The following is a 15,445-nucleotide window of genomic DNA, read 5'->3' as shown; positions in this document are numbered from 1 at the left end:
GGCTGCTGTGTGGAGAATGGATTGTAGGGGCCAGAAGGGAAAGCAGGGTCGTCTGGGAGGTGTCTACTGGTGACAGTCCAGGCAAGCATTGATGGTGGCCTCGTTTCGATTATGGTGGCTGGGGAGATGGAGAGAAGTGGACAGGTGTAGTAGTGATTTAGGAAGTGAGACAAAGAGGACTTGGGAGAATAAAAGGTCAGTAATTACCATCTCGGGTGGGGTCTTCATTGAAACAGGGAGCTGAGAGAGGAGCAGGTAGGGGCAGGGATGGAGGGAAGATGAGAGGACAGGCTTAGCTGTGGCCACATTGAGTCTGTGTCCCCAAAATGTCCAAAGGTGTCCATACATGTAGCTACTTGTATGATACCGGTAGACCGGAGCCTCTCGGGTGGAAGGAATTCTGCTCACTTGGGAGACACTTGGCGATGTCTGAAGACATGTTTGCTGTCACAAGTGGGGAGGGCAGTTGCCACAGGCATCTAGTGGGTAACAGCCAGAGATGATGCTCAACATCCTACAATGAACAGGACTATCCCCTGAAGAATTATCTGGCCCTCGAGTGTCAACTGTGCAGAGGTGGAGAAATCCTAGGGTAAAACAATGGCTGGAAGAAGAAATTCTCAATGTCAGTGGAGGTTGTTTATTCAAAAAAGTTTTGTTTCTTGTGTATTCAGCAATCAAGGCCAGATCCAGTTTCCTGGGCAGCTGGCAAAAGGGGTAAAAAGGGAACAAGACTCATGGAAAGTTCTGAATGGATCAGCCCGGAAGTGACTTATATCCTTTCCTCTTCCATCCCACTAGCGGAATCAATCACTTGCCTTCCCCTAACTGCAGGGGATGCTGGGAAATGTAGTCCAGCCCTATGTGCCCAAGAAAAAGGAGGCAACAGTTTGATGGAAAATGAGCCAGTACATGCTACGGTATTATTATTGTCATCATTATTTCTATTATTCAGACCAAGCAGCTCCTGAATGTATTTCTGCCCCTGTATTCTCTCTCAACTCTATTCCATCCACAAGGTCCATGGAGTGATTTTCAAACCTATTTTCTCAGATCCTCACTCTCTATCCCATTTCCAAAGAAAGACACTCCGAACATTTCCCCATAAGCCATAGGACCAAGCCCAATGCCCTTGACCCAGCATTTCCAGAGTTCAATGTTGAGCAAGCAGTGGGATATGGGTGTCTGTCAGAACGATCCTTGAAAGTCATCTGTATTTCAGGACCTGGAAGGGGAGGGATAAGAGGATCCACCTGGCATGGCTGGAAGTCTTCCTGGAAGCAGAGGCACTGATGCTGCAACTCTGAAGAAAGCAGAATCCCAAGATCCAAAATCGGAGAAGTGGGAGAGGAATGAGAAGGGTGTGGCATCAGGGAAGTCAAGGAAGAGGATGTGAGGGGAGAAAGGAAGTAGCTGTAAGCAATGCTGGCGAGAGATTCCAAAGATGGCAGCGATCGGGGATGGAAAGCCCCTCTTTGCAGTTCAATGCAGGTAGCAAAACCAGAAGTCTACAGTGATGAGAAAAATCACCACCAGTGTGGTAACTGATTCAAGCAAGGGGCACTTACGGATGGGTGAAAAGGGTGTAAGAAACAAAGTAGTCACATAGTCTTGGAATATCCTTCGCACAGGTGATCTCTCAGTCACAAAGAGGGGAAGGTACGGGTACTGGGGAGATCTGGTTACATCCCTGAAACCAAGCAATGAAGGTTCACATCATCACCCATGTGGTGAAGCACATTACGTGCCTCCTGGTACCATGCCTGGAGGAGGACCCAGTACCACTTCTGAAATCTCACTGCCCCAAATGCCTGGACTGAATCTAATCACGGGGAAACATTCATACTGTGGGAGGTTCTGCACGACAGTTGGCCCAGGTCTCTGAAAAAAATGGCAGTCGTGAAACACACCAAAAAGGCAGAATTCTCTGGATTCAAAAGGAGATGGAAGAAATATGACAAGAAAATGTAGTATGTGATCCCCATCAGGCCTTCTATTTGTCTCCCACTCCCCTAAAAAAATCCCAACCGTGACAGATAAGTTAAATGCATAAAAATAAAACTGTGCAGCCACTGTGGAGAACAGTGTGGTAATTCCTCAAAAAATTAAAGATAGAATGACCATTTGACCCAGCAGTTCCACTTCTGGGTCTTTACCCAAAAGCACTGAAAACAGAGTCTTCAAGAGATGTTTGCACACCCATGTGCACAGCAGCATGATTCAGAGTAGCCAAGAGGTGGAAGCAACTCGAGTGTCCATCGATGGATGAATGGGTAAACTAAGTGTGTCCACCTATTCAATGGAATATTACTCAGCCTGGAAAAGGAAGGAAATCCTGACACCTGTTGCAAAGTGGATGGGCCTTCAGGGTTTATGCTCAGTGGAATAGGCCAGACACAAAAGGACAGATCCTGCCTGAGTCCACTCATAGGTCCCTAGGGGAGTCACATCCATAGAGACAGAAAGTAGATGGTGACAGTTCCAGTTTGGGAAGATGAAAAAGTTCTGGAGCTGGATGGTGGATGGTTGCACAATATGTGAATGTGCTTAATGCTGCTGCCCTGTGCTCTTAGAAATGGTTAAAATGGTGACTTCCATGTTATGTATATTTTACCACAATAAAAAAGATACATGGGGCAGCAGGGAAATTTGAGCGTGGAGTATATAACGAGATAATAGTATTGCATCTGTGTAAAACCCCCCAGAGTGTTAATAGTACTTTGGTGATCTCGGAGAATCCTTAGGGTAGGGGGAAATGGGAAGCATAGGTGTGATGCACTAAGATGCTATGACTCACGTCCCAGTAATTTGGGAGTGAGAGAAAAAGGGAGACTGCAGACTGACCAACATCAATGCTTGGAGAAGCCATTGGAAGATCAGGTGGCTGTTGAGTCACTCTTTAAATTCTTTTCTGTAGGCTTGGAATTTTTCCAAGTAAAGTCTAAGGAAATAAGACAGGGATGGTGAGGAGACCGTCATGGTGACATGGAGGTGACTGGGACCTTACTGGTGAGCTGGTGGAGTGCATGTGGTTGGGGCTAGATGGAGGAAGGGATGGGGTTGGGGAGCCTCGTGGAGAGTGACAGGTGTAGCTGGAAGGCTTCCTGGAGGCGGCAGCATCGACTTTGCAGCTGTGAAGTACATAGTGTTTCTGGATCTAGTTCTGGGAATGTGGGATGGCCTCTGGAGACTTGTGGATGCTCGGGTTAGTGCTGAGGACATCAGGGCAGGCAAGATCATCACCACACACCCTCCCCACCTAAAAAAGAAAAAAAGGGCCTTCTTGTGAGTTTCTGGGAAGCAACGGAGCCATAGGTTGCTGCCCGGGATTGGATCCTTTTGTTCACTGCAAATGGAAGATCACCTACTCAAAGCCAGCAGGGGCACATCGCCACCCTGGCCCAGCAGCAACCGTCTCTAGGAAGCCAGGACCTCCACTCGACAAGTTCTTATGGAGACCCCCTAAAGATGTGGTTAAAAGTGAGGGGGTTGCTCCCATTTAAAAAAAAAATGAGAAATGAAATAATTAACCCTGTGCATTCTATCTGCCCTGCCTCCCCCCCCGAAAAGTTTGATCTGGAACAAATGTCTCAATTGGTGCTACTCTGCCTCTTTTTCTGGACACTTCCAGAACCTTCCGGGATGCCTTGGGCAAGATTCAAGTGCATATGCCTTCCATGTGCGCGCTAACGGAGGGCCCGAAGTAGGGGTGAGGCAGGCGCAGGTATTTTGAGGCCTGCGGGTGCCTGAAGAAATATTTCAGAGTCATTCATTATTCCAAGAAGACTTGCCCTAAGCCCCTGCCTACATTCCTGCCACAGGCATGGGGACCCAGTGGAGCTTCTGAGTTGAGGATCAAGGTGGCTTGGTTTATGCTGAGGGTCTTCCAGTTGCTCGGGGAATGGGACCACCAGGTAAGATCCAGGAAGCCTGGTTACATCAGATAAATGATGGGCGAATTTTTAAAAAGCATGAAGTATATCCCAAGTATGGTGTGGGATATACTTACACTTAGAGAATTATCGTTCTCCTGGAATTCAGTTTTTACTGGGCGTCCTTGATTTGTATTTGCAGGGAGGACGGAATGTAGGGCACAAGGACAGGAGCCAGGAGACCCAGGTGCCGGTGACTGTACCAGTCTGGGTGGCCGGTGATGGTGGACGGGGCCACAGTGGGGGCAGAGGAGGGAGAGGAATGGAGGATCTGGGGCAGATTTGGGGAAGGAGCTCCTGTGTACCCTGAGTGAGGTGGGGGGGCCCCAGGAGGCTGTGATGGAGGAGTAGTGCACCCCAACTAGGGTAAGAGCCCTGGGACTCAGCAACTACGTGCCCCATGACTGCTCCAGGCTGGGTTTCTCCCCTTGGCATGACTGCCATCTGGGACTGGATTATTCTTAATTGTGGGGGTGGGGGGCTGTCCTGGTCACTGTATGGTGTTGAGCAGCATCTCGGCCCTCAGCCCCTCCGTGCCAGGAGTAACCCCTGGCCCCCTCAGGGGCGACAACCAGTATAACCAGATTTTTCCAGTGTGCCTGGAGGGCAGATTCGGCTCTGGTTGAGGACCCCTGGTCCAGGCCCTGGAAGACCCCTGTAAGAGAGGAGGTGGGCCTGGAGCTCTAACTGGGGTGGGGGTCCGTTCCCTTGGGCCTTGCCTGGCATTCAGCGAGCGATTGTGGGATGGGAGAAGTGGGTGCCGTGGTTGGGGACATTCAGGCAGTGCGCTGTCCACCCCCAGGCTCATGGGAAGGCCGTCGTGCAAGACAAAGGAAGGGCTTCCGGTAGAGTCTGACAAAGCTTCCAATATTTAGACGTTTGGGCATTTAATTCTGGTGACCCTGGCTCCCAGATAACACTGCCCCCTGCAGCAACGGGCAGGTGTCTGTGTCCCTGGGTGTGCACGTGATGGTGATGGGAAGCCTGGCCTTCACACTGGCCAAGGAGCAGGGCAGGTGGATGGTGCCCACCAGCTCGTATCGGGTGCTCATGAGCTCGCTGTCCCGCGAGTCGCTGCTCACGGGGAGCACGTGCGGGAGGCTGAAGGTGCTCATGATCTTGGTGGTGTTGAAGGGCGCAATTTGGGTGTTGGCCTCCTGCCGGACCACCTCGCTGCTGTCCAGCCGTGACCGCTGCTTGGCCTTGGGCATGAGGCCCTTGTACTGCACGTGAGCATAGAGGGCAAAGATGACCGTCCTGATGCACTTGCTGGTCTGGTTGTTGATATCTGTGGTGAAAGCAACCTTCTCCCCTGGCGTGAAGGTGTTCTTTTCCATCTGGATCCGGAGGCAGATGGCGCCCTGCCTACAGCAGCTGTAGCAGACCTTCTCCTCAGCCTCCACAGACAGGGGATTCTAGAAGGGGACGGGGGTTGGGGAGGCAGTGGACAGCCATGAGGGATCGTGGCCACAAGATCCTGGTGCCCCCCTGACACTCCATCATTATAGCCCCTCCAAGCCTCGAGCTTCTTGGGATTCTCCTGCTAAGAATTACTGAGATGGAATCTGGAGCCTTAGGGACTTGAAAACCTGGAGTCATTTCCCAGCTTCCTTTAAGCAAAGCTCTTTGCCATTCTGAGTATCCAGTTCCCTATCTGTTAAATAAGCCTAAGAAATCCAGCAGACCCTGGCTTCATCCCCACCTCTGTTCCTCACACTCACTGGCTGTGTGACCTTGAGCGAGTGGCTTGACTTCTCTGGGCCTTGGTTTTCTGGAGGGCAGGGAACGTCTTACCGTCTACGTCCGACTAGGGTTCACCCAAGTAGTTCGGACTTCAGGAGAAAATATTCTGGGCTCTGATCGTGAAAGAAAACTGGAGAGATGAACTTACGTAGTGTGTTTAAACAAATGCCTCAAAAATGCAGCATTTCTATCAACTAATCAGTTGCCAGATTGCGAATAAAGTCACGTACACATGACATTTAATGAGCGGCTTGGGTAACATTTTACTTCTCATTTGTGGGTGATATTTTAAAAGACTCGATGTGATGCGGGGTGGGCTTAGAGCGATTTGTTCCCTGCTTTGCTGCCTTTCAGTGTCTCCTTCCGAAGGGACTCAGTGCATTTATAAGCACGTGTGTGTGTGTGCCCTTTCATCATGCCAAAAAAAAGAGCAAGAGAGTAAGAGAGGATAGTGTAAAAAAAAAATACTTCCAAGCTCCCCTCCAACTCCCCATTCATGACATCAAGTTGGTAGCTTGAAATCGACCACGTTGGGGTCTTTTCACCAGGGAGATGGGCAAATATTAGCAATGAGGGGCAGCCTGCCACAGAGCTGACCGGGTGTTGACCATTTCCTAGCACGCTCCTGCCACGTTCCCAGCCCTGCTTTATCGGCATTTAGGGCCTCTGATTTGCTGCACATCTCTGCCCATTTTAGAAATAAAACATCAGGGTTGCACAACCATATGAATGTATTGAACTGTACACTTCAAAAATGGGGAAGATGGTCAGTTTTATTTATTTTATTTATTTTTTATCACTATTTTGAAGATGGTCAGTTTTATATGTAAATTTTGCCGCACCTTAAAAAAAATCAAAACAGGTCTAGTTGAGGCTCCCATGGTCCCCTCTTCCCAGTGCCATTGCCTCTCTCCTCACCGTTTATCCTGAATTTGGGGTTTATCGTGTCTGTGGATGTTTTAAAAAACTCCTGCACCTTATCAGGAAATACAACTCATTCACCAAAAACTCCACAAAGCAAACATGTAACTGTAAACAAATACTACCAGGTCAACTGTATCGTAAGCTCCATCCAAGTCAAGAAGTCGAAATTTGCCAGTTTTCCCTCAGAGTTCCTCACATGTGGGCTTGTCCCCCACTCTGCTCCCAAAACGCAACTACCCTGTATATTCTAGTGATCATTTTCTTGTACCCTGCACGTTTATTCTCTCGCAACATACACAGAGGGACCTAAACTGGATATATTATTTTAGGAAAAAGTAGTTGAAGCATAATATAATAAGCCTGAATGCATCTTCCCACCAGTTTAAGGAATAAAACATCACCAGTTTGACTGGTACGATTTGCCTTATTGTTCCTCCTCCTCCTCTGTCCAGATGGCCATCATCTGAATTGGGCATTTGTCCTTCTCAGTCAATTCTTATATTATTTAGGAATATATCTATTTGCATATAGTGTTGCACCTGTTTTCATACTTCAAGGAAGCCAAGCTGCCTCTATTTTCTAGCAATTTCCTTTCCTATTTGGACGTTCTGTGATGGCAACTGAGTGTGTTGCAAAATAATTTATTTACCTACTGTCCACCCCCACCCCGTGATGGACATTTACACTGTTTCCCTGTGTTCGATATCATAAAAATGCCAGAAGGAGCAGCCTGAAGATTTTTTTTCCCAGCTGCCACAAAGAGTTGCTTTAGAGGATGAGTTAGTGAACTTTTTCTATAAAGGAATTGATGATAAATATTTTAGCTTTTGCAGACCACATAGAGTATTTGTTGTATATTATTCCCTTTTTTTTTAAAGCTACAACTCACTGTTAAAAAAATTGATTTTAATATTGTGGCGAACAACACAAATGTATATTTACATCTAGATCTGTGAAAGAGAAGTAAGTTTCATGAAGTAATACTTATCCTTACTACATGCCTGCTGATGTTGGCTATTCTATCTATTATATTCATTTAAAAAATGTTGTGGTCTTCTGCATTTCTCTTTCTGTTAGTTCTAGTCTATTATTTTCTTTCACAGAAAACAGAAATTTTATAAAAATCAGTTGGTTGTAAAATTAATTTTTCTGGTAAAATTCTATCCAATACTATTCTCTTCTGTCCTATGCATGGATTTTATAAAAACAAAGTTTGTCGCAACCCAACAAAGTTATATTTTCTGGCAAATCCTGTTCTGTTCTTTCATTTAAAAAAAGTTGATTGCAACCCACCAAACATTTTTTTCTGATATTTTCCATTCAATTTATCTTATTCTCTGTTCTGGTTTCTTAGTTTATTTAAAAAAATTAAAAAACACTTTTTGCAACCCACAAACTGATTTTTTTCTGATATTTTCTATTTTTGTCTTGCCTGTTCTTTTATTTTATAAAAATATACTTGCAACCTGCTAAACTGATTTTTGCACCCCACTAACTGGTCATGACCCAGGTTTGAAAACGCTGCTCCAGGTCCTTGGCTTACCTCCTGGAGACCTCAGCTGACCCTTGACCCCTTCTAACCTCACCTCCTGCTCTCCGCCTCTCCCAGGCCTTCTCAGGCTTCCCCTCAAGGAAGGCTAATTGCAGGCAGTTTCATTCTAAATCCCCCCAGTCTTATTCGAAAATTCGTGGCATGCGTTAGGATCCTGCAGGTGTTAAGGAACCAGCTTCCCTAACTCAAGACCAAGGCAGCAGTTCTGTCTTGATCCTGAAGGAGGTGCCCAGAGGCACCAGCAGTGACCCAGCAGAGACCTCCAGGCCAGGCCAGGCGGGGTGGCCAAAGGGCCCTGGTTCCCAGTAATGTTGGGGCATGAACCCAACATGGGATTTCCTGAATCTGGGGTTTTTTGGCATATATGAAACTTAGGGGGGACTCATTCATCCAACCAGTATTTATTTGCATCAACTTGGTGTCAAGTTCAAGGAAAACCCACAGCAGCAAAGGCCAGCCCAGTCCCTGTTCTGGTGGGGAAGGCAGACCTATCAATGGCAGATGTGGAAACGAACCAGGTTATTCCCGATAGGGACAGCGATGAGGCTGCGGCGTGATGCAAAAGTGGTGGATGAGAGAAGAGGAGCTGATGGTTAGTTAATGTCTCCAGGACAAGCTCACGTCCCAAACAGTACTGACCATTGCGAGAGGCAATGGGTCACTTTCAAAACTCTGAAGGTACAAAGCGTGGCACAGATGGGGAGACATCAGAGCCCTGGTGCGTGGCTGGTGGGAATGGAAAAGGGGTCAGCAGCTGCAGAAAACAGTCTTGCAACTCCTCAAATAAAAAACCATGGAGTGGCCGTCTGACCCAGCAGTCCCAGGCCAGGTATCTACACAAGAGAAACGAAAAGATATGTCTGCCTAAAAAACTTGTAGTGCATGTGCATAGTATCATGATCCTCAGTAGCCAAGAAGTGGAAACAACCCCAGTGGCCATCCAGAGATGAACAGATACACACAAATGTGGACCGTCCATGCAACAGAGTATTACCCAGCCATAAAAAGGAAGGAAGCGCGGACGCTACAGAGCATATGATTTCACTTCCATAAACCTGCAAATCCTTAGAGACGGGGCATGAATTAGTGGTTGCCAGGGGCATGGGAGGGTGACATGGGAAAGCTTTCTGGGGATGAACCGCTAAAGGCAGGGAAGATTTCCTTTTGGGGGATTAAAAATGTTCTAAAATTGACTGGTGATGGTTGCACAGCTCTGTGAATACACTGAAAACCAGTGAATGGTACACTTTAAATGGGTGTAGAAGGCATGTGAATTCTATCTCAATAAACCTGTTTAAACAAAAAAAGTGGAAGGGGTAAGTGTTGCACCTCCTGTCTCCCCCGCTCCCCTCCTGGGAGGCAGTGTCTGCTGCTAATGTCTCTGGTTTGTTACACCTGCAAGGAAGTACATTTCTTGTTTTTACCACCAAAGCTAGACACGCTGTTTTGAACCTCACTTTAAATATCTATTCACTCAACCTAGTAATTTAGAGATCCTGACCCGGAGAGCTGCCTCATTCTGTCTCTGTCTCCCTTTCTGTCTCTCCTTCATATTATCTGAATATTCCTTGGTGTACTGTTTCTTTAATCCCTTAACGGTAAACATTTATGCTGACTCCAATTTTTGGTCACTATAGTGTTGTCAGAGGGCACGTCACACATGTGAAAAAATGTCAAATTTCTAGAAGGGAAATGGCTGGGGTAAAATGTGCATCCAAATTTCAATAGATATAGCTAGATTGCCCTCCACGGGGGTTGAGGCAGTTGATTCAGCCGTCAGCACCGCAGGCATGTCAATACATGGCTTCTAAACAATACCTGAAGGGTCAAGAAGGATAGGAAGGTCACTGTGTGGAGTTCTCGGCAGAAGCCATAGCCTGTGCAAAGGTCCTGTGGCAGGACAGGGCTTGGCACATTAGAGGAACAGTGAGGAGGCCCATGTGGCTGGAGCAGAGTGAGCGAGGTAGGGAGAGGGAGGAGAGGAGGACAGGGAGGGGATGGGGCAGGTCATGCAGGGCCTTGTGGGCTGAGGGGAGGACTTGGGCTTTGACCCTGAGGAAGGTGGGAACCCTGAACAGCTGTGGACAGGTTATCATCTGATTCTTGGCTGCTGTGGGGAAGACAGACCATGGCATGGCGGTGTGTGTGTGTGTGTGTGTGTGTGTGTGTGTGTGTGTGTGTGTGTGAAGACTCTGACTCTACTTTGTTGGGTCCCTCATCGTTCACCTGGACCACAGGAGTGACCTCTGCCCTGGTCCCCCAACTCCTGCCCCCTCATGGTCTCTGCTCCCCAACTCCTGCCTTGAGCCTCCTGCACTTCAGATTAGCTCTGAAGGGAGGGCCAGAGAAGGGACAGAGCCTGCTCAAGGTCACACAGGGGGCAGGGGGCCAAGCAGGCCTTGAGCTCAGGTCTGCTCATTGCTGGGAGCCATGCTACTCGAGCTGTGTAGCAAAGCTCAGGCTGGAGGAAGACCCCCACAAAGCAGGGGCCTTCGCAGCTGGCTCCCCCTACCACCCACCTTGATTTTGTTATTCTCCATTATACTATTGGCTTTGTTTTTGCTTGCATTGTTGCCAAGGGCTAAGCTAACCTTTGCTAAGCAGCACTGAAAGGAGGAGAACATAAACTTCCCAGAAGCTTTTCAGGACAGTGGTCCTGAAGAATAGAACATGCAGGGGCCAGATGGCAATCTTGGCATAGAATACCAAAACCTGCAGGTAGCTAGTCAAACATTGACTACCCCATCTCCACCTAAGTGGGAATGCCCCCCTTTTTTGTAATGCTAGTGAAATTAGTGATGAAGTGTTTTATAGGAAAATTAGAGAAATAGAGTTATGGGGGAATACTGAATGGAATAACCCTGTCTGACACTTAATCTATCTTCTCATGTTTTCCTCTATTTGCTACTTCTATAGTTTTTCTTCTTCCTTCCTAATTACAGCCCTTTACTAGAATTTGCACCTCATACGTGAAACTACCAAGTACCATAATTCTTCCAAGTGGTAAAAATACCTCAAGACAAGTGCTGGGCATAAATCTGCAAAGAAGTGAAAAGCTAATATTTTCAAAGAATATTGCTTCTCTCTCACTTACCAGCTTTACATCTCCCTGTATGGCCCCGGAAGATGGCTGGTTAGCCAGAGACGGGTAAGATTCCTCAAGGGAGTAACAACCTAAGACAGGCACAGTCGCAGGGGGGCCATCAGGTGAGAAAATGGGGGTCAACAGAGGTGAGGCTTAGAACCTCACCCCCCCGAGTGTTGAGAGAAATTGTCTGCACCTGTGGATGTTTTGTTGCCCTTGTCCAGCTTGGATTAATACCTAGTCTATGGGCACAGACCTGATCATCTACACTTGCCCTCTTACAGCACTAAATCATGCTTTCTATTTTTATCTTGCATCTACCTATGATAGAATAAATATTATGAGGAGATAAAATGTACCCATTGCATTAGAAATATAGATGATGATACCTGCCTAGCTAACTGTAGCAGTGAGTGACCCATATTTCACCCTGAGCTGATAGACTCCATAGTCACTGCTACATGCTGCACATTTCTGTGGTCACATGCATTACTTAGAAACCGCTTTGCATAAAAACGTGAGACACAGAAGAAATCCAGATGGCCAACAGGCACATGAAAAGATGCTCCACATCGCTAATCATCAGATAAATGCAAATTAAAACCACAACGAGATATCATCTCACACCAGTAAGGATCGCCATCATTGAAAAGACAGACGACAACAAATGTTGGCGAGGGTGTGGACAAAGGGGGACCCTTCTACACTGCTGGTGGGAATGTAAATTAGTTCAACCATTGTGGAAAGCATAATGGAGGTTCCTCAAAATGCTCAAAATAGAAATACCATTTGATCCAGGAATTCCACTTCTAGGAATTTACCCTAAGAATGCAGCACTCCAGTTTGAAAAAGACAGATGCACCCTTATGTTTATCGCTGCACTATTTACAATAGCCAAGATATGGAAGCAACCTAAATGTCCATCAGTAGATGAATGGATAAAGAAGAGGTGGTACATATACACAATGGAATACTACTCAGCCATAAGAAAAAAACAGATCCTACCATTTGCAACAACATGGATGGAGCTAGAGAGTATTATGCTCAGTGAAATAAGCCAGGCGGAGAAAGAAAAGTACCAAATGATTTCACTCATCTGTGGAGTATAAGAACAAAGGAAAACTGAAGGAACAAAACAGCAGCAGAATCACAGAACCCAAGAATGGACTAACAGTTACTAAAGGGAAAGGGACTGGGGAGGATGGGTGGGAAGGGAGGGATAAGGGCGGGGAAAAAGAAAGGGGACATTATGATTAGCATGTATAGTGTGGGGGGGGCATGGGGAGGGCTGTACAACACAGAGAAGACAAGTAGTGATTTTATAGCATCTTACTACACAGATGGACAGTGACTGTGAAGGGGTATGTGGGGGGGACTTGGTGAAGGGGGTAACCTAGTAAACATAATGTTCTTTCTGTAATTGTAGATTAATGATACCAAAAAAACCACAAAAAACGTGAGACACAATAGAGTCCATGTTGCTAAGAAAAGTTTAGGTCAAGGAACAGAAAAAAAAATCACCTAACACTTGACTAATCATATATAGATTAGAAGGAAACATAAAGAAAAAAGCTTGCCTATGCTTGTTAATCAAAAGAACAAATAAAAAATAATCATATCCTTGTGCAAAATGGTATAAATAAAGCCGTCATCGGCACTTTGTCGAGAGACCTCCTCCAACTGACTCCGTGTCCTGTCTCTCCATACACCGACTCCATCCTGCACCTTTGGGCATCCCACCCCTAGGCTGGAGCTTGACTCCCACAGCTCGTCTTAGGGCTGATCTACCCCTCCAAACCTCTACCCCTCCTGGGACCCTCCTGGACCCTCCCATGAGGTGGGCCAGGCTAGAGGTGATCCTTGCTACATAGATACTAATACCAGCCATGGCAGCAGCGACAAGATTCATGGTTGTGTTCCCCAACCCTGTGCCAGGCATCATGCAAGCCCTAGACTCAAATTAAGGCTGCTCATTTCTCCTTCCATGACCCTGGAGGCAGGCGCTATCTCTGTGCTCACTTTACAGGCAAGAAAATGGGATTTTCACTGGGACCTCAAAAAATAAAATGCCGGCCTTCTCGGGCACCACACTGTGATATGCAAATGAGTCCCCAGAGAGGTGAAGTGTCTTTGGCCAACGTGTTACCCCACCCGTCCCAACTTCCGCCTCTGCACCTGAGCCTCCAGAAGCCGTCCAGAAAACCTCTGCTCAGGCGAGCTGACGCCGCACAGCTTTTCATCTCCTGGGATTGAGCCACCCCCTTTCCTTGCTTCTTTGTGGGTGGGGGCGCACTTCTATTGTCTGAGGGCTCAAAGCTCCTAGAGAGTCACGGACTGTCCAGGCCTCTCTCTTACCCAGGGGGACACAGGGGGGCCTCCGCCCAGTCCTGACTTACTGCAGGGTCAAGGATATTGGGACAGGATCATTCTCTGGGGTGGGGCCGTCCTGTGTACTGTGGGGTGTTGAGACCCCTGTTCCTCACCCTTCTGATGCCAGTAGCCCCCTTCCCAGTCATGACAAATATCCTGAGACATCACCAGGGGTGCCTGGGGGGCAGAATTGCCTCTGTTGAGCGCCACTGGCTTAGCGCCTGCCCTGGTTTCTGATTCAGCTTTGTTGAACTCACTGGGTGTGGGGACCTGTCATCTTTTTATCTTCCCTGTGGGGGCCTCCCCTGTGCCCTGCCCTCTCCCCCGACCTCTGCCCCCATCACTACCTGCAGGAGGTTTTCTCTGCTGAAGTCTGAAGTCCCTTGAATCAGCAAATACATTCTTTTCTTCGCTAGAATGTGCTCCCGACCCATGCAGGAGGCTTGCACGAAGTAGGAGACTTGACCAATTTTGCTGATGAAGGTAGAAGGAAGCCTGGGAGGTAAGTCGAAGTGGAAGTCAAAGGTGTGGCTGCTTGCACTTAGCCAATTATCTGAAAGCAAAACACACCACCATCAGAAGGTTCTGGAATCTTTTTTTTTCTTCTTTTTTTCCTCTTCATTTGTTGTTCTGGCAGGGAGGTTTTCTGAGCTTGGCGCTCCTGCCTCTGAGTGAAGCTGAATTGTGGGCTTTTAGAGACCTGCATGGCCTGTAAATACTAAGGCTCAGGCCTTAGCTGGGCTAGAGAGGGATCTCCTGGGTGGGTGACGAGGCTGAAGTGGTGACCCTTGCTTCGTGCTTGAGAAACTGGAGGTTGGGCCTCAGAATTTAGATGCATATTCGCCCAGCAAAACATTCTGAGTCCCTACTGTGAGCCAGAGGCTGTTTTAGGCTGCATTTATAGCAGTGAGCAAGGCAGACTGAACTCCCTGCCCTCGTGGATCTTGGTTTTCAGTGCATGGCACATAGTAGGTGCTTAATGTTGATTCACTGGCAACTGAGGACCAGGGAGAAACTTACATCACCCCCATTTCTGTACCTCCTCATTTTACTTTTTTTCTTGGATTTCTCCAAAACCCTCTTTTTATTGTGTCTTCCCACTGGATGCCAATTCCAGTGAAGCCAGCAACCATCTGTTTTAGTCACTGCTGGATCTCCAGCACCTGGCATTGTGCACAGTAGGTGCTCAATAAATGTTTGTGAACTGAATGAATGAACTTTGAGCTGTCATTTTGAATATCTGGGTTCTGGTCAGCTCCTTAGGTCTTGTTATTTTTGTGTTGCATGTATCTGATGGTCATTGTTCTATATGGCTTCCCTCCTAGGCAGGAACCAGGCCTCAACCCACCTCAGGTATCCCTGGAGATTTGCTAACAGATGTGTTTACCTTCCAGACCCAGGTTCCTATATGGCTAGGGTTGGTTACTGGCCTCATCCTTACCCTCCACCGGGAATGTCTTTGTCTTGTGCACGTAGTCAGCCATGTTGCTGCAGATCACCTTTCTGCTATAATCGCAGGATGCCCCAATTTCTTCATTCCATTCCACGTAGCCTCTTCCCACAAGCTCCACCTTCACTATGGGATCCATTAGGGTGCTGTTCAGGATGAGAACCACCTGCCCTTTTATGCTGGAGCCGGCCAGGTAGACTGCATCCTTGGGCAGCAATAATTCAATCGACTTCACCACAGACATGAGGGGGTTGCGCTGATGGAGAGACATCTTCCCCCTTCCCCCATCCCACTGCGATTCCCGGTTCCTTGGCCACAATGAGGTCACTCTTCTATGACATCATCCAGCTAAGGTTCTGGGAAGGGGTTCCCCGTGGCCAGGGTGTTGT

The 15,445-nt window shown here is 47.5% G+C and overlaps 1 protein-coding gene across 1 annotated transcript; it reads right to left on the bottom strand.

Moving 5' to 3' along the window:
• Nucleotides 1-4,736: 4,736 nt before the first annotated feature.
• On the bottom strand, nt 4,737-15,300 carry ARRDC5 (arrestin domain containing 5). The gene is given in 4 exon segments (XM_036882913.2): nt 4,737-4,837; nt 4,840-5,347; nt 13,954-14,159; nt 15,048-15,300. Coding segments are annotated over 4 exon segments (1,068 nt in total).
• Nucleotides 15,301-15,445: the final 145 nt, after the last annotated feature.

Source organism: Manis pentadactyla, chromosome 12, assembly GCF_030020395.1.
Source record: "Manis pentadactyla isolate mManPen7 chromosome 12, mManPen7.hap1, whole genome shotgun sequence".
Lineage (NCBI taxonomy): Eukaryota > Metazoa > Chordata > Mammalia > Pholidota > Manidae > Manis > Manis pentadactyla.
Note: the sequence above shows the minus strand (reverse complement) of the source record. Positions and strands in the feature narration are given on the sequence as shown.